This window comes from Rousettus aegyptiacus, unplaced genomic scaffold (genome assembly GCF_014176215.1).
Source record: "Rousettus aegyptiacus isolate mRouAeg1 unplaced genomic scaffold, mRouAeg1.p scaffold_m13_p_7, whole genome shotgun sequence".
Lineage (NCBI taxonomy): Eukaryota > Metazoa > Chordata > Mammalia > Chiroptera > Pteropodidae > Rousettus > Rousettus aegyptiacus.
The window spans coordinates 4,134,476-4,142,291 of NW_023416310.1; the positions used below are offsets into that span (position 1 = coordinate 4,134,476).

The following is a 7,816-nucleotide window of genomic DNA, read 5'->3' on the forward strand; positions in this document are numbered from 1 at the left end:
CGGGTCGCCGGCGGAGGCCTTCACACCGGTGCTAGGGCCTAGGGCCTCGCGGGCCTGCTGGGCGGGGATGGCCGGGGGGTCCCGGTGCCCATGGCCAGGCCTCAGGGGAGGTTTGGGGCTCTCTCTGGCCCCAGTGCTGCTCACCTCGGTCCTTCAGGAAGCGGGGTGTACGACTTCCTGAACACTCAGGTCGCCCCACAGCCTTTTCTGCAGAACTCACTGAACCATTCTGTGTCGTCACAGACCGAGCTACGCACAGTGGCAAAAAACCTACGAATCCCTCTCGGACATGGTGGTGCCTCGGTCAACCAAGTAAGTGAGACCCCAGCTTGACGCCAGGGCCCTGGGAAGCACGCGTGGGTGCTCCGGGGCACCAAACCACCGAACGCCGTGCCCGCAGGAGCCCCTCGGCCTGCAGTTCCTTCACGGCCACACGCGCAGTTACATGCGGGACGCCCGCCATCTGTCAGGGCTCCGCCTCCCCGCCCCCTCCTCCGGGAAGCCCTCCCTGGTGACCCTCCTTTGCTGCTCCCCACTTTGCCTTTTCATCTTGGCCTCACTTCTTCCCCACCCGAGGGTCAGGAAGGGCCTGGCCATGGTGGCTACCAAGTGGGGCAGGGGCGGGAAACAGTCTCAACACGGGAGCGGCTAGCGAGGGCCGGAGAAGTGCCAGAAGGGAGAAGGGGGTGCAGTCACACCACGAGCGCCGCACAGCTGGGGAGCCCACGGTTGAGAGCTGCGTGCAGCAGCAGGGAAGGACTCCCAGCATGACGCCGAGCGGACAGAGCAAAGCCACAGACAGTATGCACACCAGGAAGCCAGTTATTTAAGGTTTAACAATGGACGAAACTAAGCCACGTGCGACTTGGGCCTCTGCAGGTGCAGAGTAGAATTATCAGGGTGTTTGGGGATGAGAAATGCACAGGGGTGACCTCGGGGCAGAGAGCGGAATGCAGTTGGGAGGACACGGGGGGTTTCTGCTGAATGGAGACTGACGTCTGAGCTGGGTGGCAGATACCTGGGAACTGGTCACTCTATGCTTTTTTATGTCTGAAATAGCTTTGCCTGTGAGGCTTGGGCAGCCGTGCCCACTCATCTGCCTCCCAGCACGCAGAGCTCGGCCTGAGGGCAGCCCTGGCCACTGCCATCCCAGCCCGGAGGCCTCTGGCCTGGGGCGTCGGCTGCAAGGTGGGCCCTCCCAGCGACAGGACTCACAGGAGATAGCGATCGGGGAGCTGAGCCGAGGGGTGCAGGGAACAGGACAGTCACAGCCTGAGGTCACATGAAGGAATGGGCCAGAGGTGGCCCTGTCTGCTGGGGAAGGGGCGGGGGAAGGGGCGGGGGCACAGACGGGCAGAGGAGCTGGCCCTTGACGCTGGCCTGGCTGGCAAGGGCGCACCCTGCTGTCCAGCGCCGCTCCCCTGTGGCCAGGTGCCGGGGCCTCCACCTGGGGGAGGCTTGGCCTCTCAGACTGGAACCTCCGGGCCCTGCACTGTCAGTGGGCACCTGAGGGTCGGCAGGGGTGACTCTGGAAAGGTCCCTGGAGCCCAGGGTCAGCCCCTACGAGTGTGGGCTCTGAGAAACAGGAAAGGTGACCCGGCCAGCATGCCATGACACCCTGCCTGGGCCCAAGGGCTCCCATTATTGGGTCCTCTGGCCAGCAGGACTCAGAGATGCGTGAACCACTGGCCCCAACAACCCAACGTGAAATGGCCTCTGGGAGATGGTTTCCACCAACTGGAACCCATACTGCTTCATCGTGACCACAGCGTGTCAGGCCTGGGGGCCCCTGGGTGCACTTGGGGTGGCAGACACCCGGGAGTGGCATTTCATGAGTAGGAGCCGAAGCCCAGATCACTGTGCACAGCTAGGCCGCAAGCCCTTCCTCCCCTCAAGGCCCCGCGCTTACATGGCCTACAGGCCACTGAGCCTTCGCTTGGGGGCTGAGTGGAGGGGGAGCGAGGGGCAGGACAGGACGGCGAGGGGCCGGCAGCCCAGCCGCAGGGCCAGGAGTCAGCAAGCAATCAGGGACAGCCTGGGTGCCCCTGCCCTCAGTGCTGTCGGGGCGCCTGTGCCAAGGCCGCCAGGCTGAGGGTGACGGAAGCCGCCTCCGCAGCGACCTGCCTCCCGAGGGAGAGGACGGGCCGTTCCAGCCAGCTCCCGCACGGGGCCCGGGAACGCGTCCCCATGTGCACTCCTCTCCAACAGGCTGATCGCTGAGGACAAGGAGGGCGGCCTCTTCACCGTGACCCTGTTTCGAAAAGTGATTGACGATTTCAAGACCAAAGCCAAAGAGAACAAGTAAGGCCTCTCCGGCTCGCCTGGGGGCCCCCCCCCCGCTCCCACCGGCCTCGTAGTGAAAGCCTCTTGCGCTCTCGCTTCAAGGTTCACGGTCCGTGAGTTTTACTATGATGAAACAGAAATCGAAAGGGAAAGGGAAGAGATGACCAGATTGCTGTCCGATAAGAAGCAACAGTATGTGAGTACGCGATGCGGGCTGGCGGCATTTCGCGCACGACGTCCCGCGGTCCCCTCCGCGCCCTCCAAAGGCCTCCGCTGTCCCCGCTCCCCTGGGAACGTGCCACTGAGGAACGTGTGCTCTCCTCGGGCTGCCAGAGCAGGGTCCCGGGACAGGCACGAGTAATTGCGGAGGCGACGTGTCAACTGTGGCCTTGGCATTGGGCGCCTTCTGTGTTAGATCCCGCCAAGGCCTGGCGTCGCCTTGCCCGGAGCAGGTCGTAGCTTCGTTTCGTGGATGAGAAGCTGAGGCTCTGAGAGGTTAGCGAGCGTTTGCCCGGGGAAGGGGACCCTGCCCGATGCCCCTGAGGCCCAGCGACCGCCTCGCAGAGCGAGGCCTGCACGCGCCCTGCTGTCCTCGGCGGTGGTGTGGCACCCTCCATTGCCAGCACCTGGACCCGCCTCCCTTATGTTTGTTAGCAAAGAGTGGGTGCTTATCCTTGAGATTTCCGACAACAGCCACTCAGAGACTTTGCATGTGTGAGGGCAGGTGAGCTCAGGAGGGAGAAAAACCAGACTTCCTGTTTTGGAATGTGAACAGTGTGGCCTTGGGGAAGTCACTGTCGCTCCGTAAAACACACGCATTGCAGCCACGGGGCCTCCAGCGGCAGAGTGGGGCCGAGCCGGTGGCCCCGTCGGGTCGGGTGGGATGCTTCCGGTCCTCTCACCTAGCTCTAGCGCACAGAGGAGGACGGGGACGAGGAGGATGTGCTCCTGGCCTCTGGGAGGAAAGTCCCCGCTTGAGCGAAGAGCGGGAAGCACCTCCTCCCTCCCCGGCGGCCGAGCGTTTGCCCGGAGCCGCCCCGACATCGGCCAGGAGTTCTGCACCCCGGGCCTGACCTGTCTGGGTCAACAGCCTTTTGAGAGGGACTGCAGGCAAGTCGTCCCTCAGGAGTGAGCACCAGCCACGGGGTCCCCAAGATGGGGTTCATAGCCCCGTTGGACTGGCCTGTCCCCTTTGAGAGAAAACGGGAACTGATCGCTGTAGCCCTCCTCCCCTCGAGCACAAGCACATGCGCACACACGTGTGTGTGTGTGTGGACACGTGTGCACACCAGACAGGCACACGCACTTCTCAGACCTGAGACAAAGGGCCGAGGCTGAGTCCTGGGTCTCGAGGCCTCAGACCTACTTGCCCAGGTGGGAAAGGTGTCACCAGCCAAGGCTTCCTCCTGGCCCGAGGCCCTGACGCCGGGAATGCTCCCGCGGGCTCTTTAGTTGACGCTTTTCCCAGCTGCCTTCGGCCCGGCCCACGCTGCCTGCAGTGTGTCTGGGTGGAAACCGGATAGACAGAAGCAGCCTCCACAGGGCCCGGGCTGCAGGCCCTGCCGGCGGACAGCTGGCCAGGCTGGGCATCCGGCACCCGCCTGTGGGCTGGCACAGACCCCCCAAGCATCAAGGCGACGCGCGAGCCTTGCACCTGCCGCCTGGGTCTCAGGTTGCCGGCTGGTGGTTTTTCACACGGTGTGGACTTCTGCACCCCCACACTGCCCCAGGGAGTCATGCCAGGGTGTCTCTGTGGGGCCGGCGGGGGGGGGGGGGGAATGGCGCTTTGAAGGAGACGCTAACTCAGAAGCATTCAGTCCCTTTGAGGCCCTTGCTGTGCGCCAGGGAGCAGGGGACAGCTGGGGGCAGCTCCGCCCCGGCGTCTTTAGAATCTCTGACCCCATAACGTGTTTGGAGGTGGGTACGGCCAGCATCCTGCATCCTTCTGGCGGCTTGTCAGCCAGAGGGGCCGGGCCGGGTCCCAGGTGCCGTCACTTCCCTTTGAGAGCGCAGGGTAGGATGTTCCTGAGCTTCCTGTCTGTCTGAGAGACTGATGCTAAAGGGCGACACGTCCTGGCAGGATGACGGACCGGAGTTCTGCAAGTAGCACGCTTAAGAGCGTCCCGGTTTCTAGGGAGGCCACCGTGGGCCGGGCTTGGTGGAGACACCTCGACCGAGCCAGCTAGCCAGACAGACAGACAGAGCTGTCCCTCTCCTTGTCTGCTGACGCGGGGAGGCCCTGACCCAGGCCAGGCAGAGGCAGGGGTGTGGGGACTGACCTCTTTGCTAGGGATCGATTGGCTCTTTCCATGGAACGTGGAACCAAACAAAGGCTTTTATCATGGGGGCCGACAGTCTCCTGTCCGGTCTCCAGTCCAGCCAGCGCCGGAGTCCGAGGCTGGGCCAGCCTTCTCGAGCTTGCCTTCCCGTGCTTTTCAGGCGATGAGATTTATTTCTGTGTATTTGTGATGCATGTTTCCTGAAAGATTAATAAATCATTTCTGTGCCTTTAGCAAACTTCCTGTGTTGCTCTTAAAAAGGGATCATCCACCTTCCCGGACCACAAGGTTAAGGTAACCCCGCTAGGTAACCCCGATAGGCCAGCCGCGGGGCACACCGACAGAGAGAGAGAGAGTGAGGGCGAGGGTGAGGTAAGCAACGCCCCCGGGAGCCCTGGGGTTCCCTGGCTCGCATGTCCTCGCCAGCGCAGGCATCTTCTGAGAAAACAATCCTTGCATTCTCTGTCATCTAATAACAGCTTCAGAGGCCTTCAATTTGAGGAGTCCTGAATGATTCCTTCTTCCTGATCTGTGGGGCCTTCTTTGGGGCTGCCAGCCCCGCAGCAGTGGATGGTGCTTGGGGGCCAGGGTGCCTCTGCCCCGCCTGGAGGTGGCTGGAGCTGGTGACGGGGCAGGCCCTGGCTGGGGGAGGGTGCTGGGCAGCTCCGCTGTCCTGCCCAGGCCGGACCCACCCCTGACCTGTGTGGGCAGCTGGAGGTCTCAGGTGGGAGCTCAGAGCCTTTGCTCCAAGACTCTGAGATCCCCCCGATGACCACATGTCCGTTAGTGACAGCCGCCACGGCCCTGAGGGGCTGTGGCCATGCCCGGGCCAGAGCCTTCCAAGAAGGTGGGCCTCTTGGCAGCACAGTGTCAGACGGAAGCCTGTCAGCCGCACGCCGAAAGCCCTTAGGTCAGGGGCTGCCCAGTCCCCTGCGGCCCAGCCCGAGGTGGCCCCGCGCATGTGCCAGGTGGCTGCCCGCTGAGCTTCCCCGGCACCGGGCGCTGTGGAGAGCGCGGCCCTCGGCCTTGCCCGGGCCCCGTCCGACCAGCTCGCTGCTTCTGCCGGCCCCTGGCGTTTCTCCTCAGCTCAGGGCTCGCTCTGTCAAACCCGCGTCCTTTCTTGGAGTGGCATTGGGTGGCGCAGCCCGGAGGGGTCACGGCTCTCCTGTCCCCGCAGGGCCCCCTGCTGCGCTGGCTCAAGGTGAACTTCAGCGAAGCCTTTATTGCCTGGATCCACATCAAGGCGCTGAGGGTGTTTGTGGAGTCTGTGCTCAGGTAGGTGGAGGAGGTCCTGCAGGGGGGTGGCCGGGAGGAGCCAGCTCCGGGGACACCTGGGCTCCCCACTTCCGGCCCTTCCAGCCTCAGGACGTTGCCCTCTGCTCCTCCTGGCTCTTGGCACCCCGTTCGGGTTTCCCGAGTCCAATGAACCTTCCCTCCGCCTTGAGGGGCCCTGCTGTCCGGTGCCTTGTCCTTTTCCTGCTGGACTTGGGGCAAGTGTCCCCCGCTCTCCCCAGCTGGCTCCTCGCCCACCTCTCCCCGCAGCCCACCAGGGCCCGGGGACTCCTGGAAGAAACACCAGCACCGTCTCGGCCTTGACCGCTGAGGCCCAAACCCCGAGGCAGCACGAACCACCAAAACTTATTTTGCCTTTTTTTTTTTTAACAAAAGCGAAATAGGTTCGCTGTGGAAATTTGGTAAACTATAGGTAAGCACGAAAGATGAATAAAAACCACCTGAAATTTTGACACCAAGAGGAAAATCCTGCTAACATGCTGGTGTGCATTCCTTTAGATTTTTTGGTTTTTTGGCTTTTTAAATTTACAGATATGAGTAATTTTTACTAAATTTTTATGAAAATGGAATGAAATGGGAAGTACTTTTTGCAGCCTGCTCCGGTGCCGTGCCTGAAGCGCGTGCTGCGCTGCAAACATGTAGCTGGCGGCCTCCTCCTTCCGGGTGCTCCCAGCCCGCGGGCCCCTCCGGCGGTCTCCCTGGCCCCTGCCCCGCCCGCACCGCAAGGTGCCCCAGGACCCCCACGCCCACCTGGCCGCCAGCTGGCCCTGACCCCCTCGTTCCCTGCGGGTCATCCTCCCACCATAGACTTCTGGCTCACCTTCCCTCCCAGCCCCTTCCTCCAGCTTCCGTTTCTGCCAGCGGCCTCGAGTTATCCCCGTCACCAGACCTTGGGGCCAGCTGGGACGCCTCTGCGCCCCCGTCCTCACATGCCGCCCCCGCCGCACCCCGACAGGCCTCTCGAGCCTTTGCTTTCTCCCCACGTCTCCCGCCTCAGCTTGCCTGGCTGTCGCCATAACCGCCTACTTGGTTTTCTGCCTCCAGTTAACCCCCTCGTGGCTGCCAGGGTGGTTTTGTCCGGAGAGCAGATCTGACCTTGGCTCCTCACCCTCCCCGCCCCCCATCTCAGAGGCTCGTAATGCCCAGGATTGGGGTGCTGGGTTGAAAGGCGTAGTCCAGCTAGCCTGGAGTGTTAACCCTGCACGGTGTAGACGGGCCCCAGGCCGCCCCTGCTTGCCTCGAAAATCAGTGTTGTGAATACAGCTGTTAACATGTAAACACTGTGAAAAATTCAGGCTTACAAGTATATGCCGTGGGAGGGGCTCCGCACCGGCCCACTGCCCGTGGATAACCACCATGAACGGCGAATGGTTCTGTGTCTTCTCATCCGGCAAATCATGCATACCTAATGTTCCGAACTTGCTTTTTTCACCTGCTTTGTTATAGTCTCATCAGTATGCTCAGAGCTACTTGATCCTTTTAAAAGGCCTTTTCACATTCCACCCTACGGCAAGCTCATAATCTAAGAAAATAGATGTTGAACATGCGCATTAGAGCAGACAGGTGCCGTTCACCTGCGTCCTGCCTACCGCAGGTCTTTGCCCGTTAGTGCTTGTTGCGCGTCTCTCGATGCTCTTTTTGACCTTTTTCCTACACTGGGAGCTGCAGGGGAGGGCTCGCCTCTCTACCTTTGTCACCTGGCCCAGACAGAGTAGACGTCTGTGGCTAGAATAACATCCAGGTGAAGTGGACCCCACCCTCAGCCGAGGAAGTGCTAGTTCATCCTCGGGGTGGTGGGCCAGGGGCTTCCACCAGCCGAGAGATGCAGGGGCCTGGCTGGGTGGCGGGCTGTGGAGAGACTGGGGGAGGGAGCTAATTAGCCTGGATCTTGGGCCAGGTCTTTCGTGGGGAACAGAGATGGCTGAGGTCACCTAGGGAGAGCCACATGGGGGGAGGGTACC

The 7,816-nt window shown here is 62.1% G+C and overlaps 1 protein-coding gene across 8 annotated transcripts in view; it reads left to right on the forward strand.

The window, feature by feature from the left end:
* ATP6V1C2 (ATPase H+ transporting V1 subunit C2) overlaps positions 1–7,816 on the forward strand; it is a 40,716-nt gene that overhangs the window by 30,204 nt on the left and 2,696 nt on the right. For 5 of the 8 annotated variants that reach the window (XM_036224422.1, XM_036224423.1, XM_036224424.1 and 2 more), the window contains 5 exons: positions 244–312; positions 2,209–2,301; positions 2,386–2,479; positions 4,797–4,934; positions 5,740–5,837. In XM_036224422.1, the coding sequence (XP_036080315.1) occupies positions 244–312; positions 2,209–2,301; positions 2,386–2,479; positions 4,797–4,934; positions 5,740–5,837 (492 nt within the window). Of the gene's footprint in view, positions 1–243; positions 313–2,208; positions 2,302–2,385; positions 2,480–4,796; positions 5,473–5,739; positions 5,838–7,816 lie in introns of those variants that run through there. The other 3 variants (XM_036224425.1, XM_016127109.2, XR_001594706.2) reach the window with 2 other exon arrangements.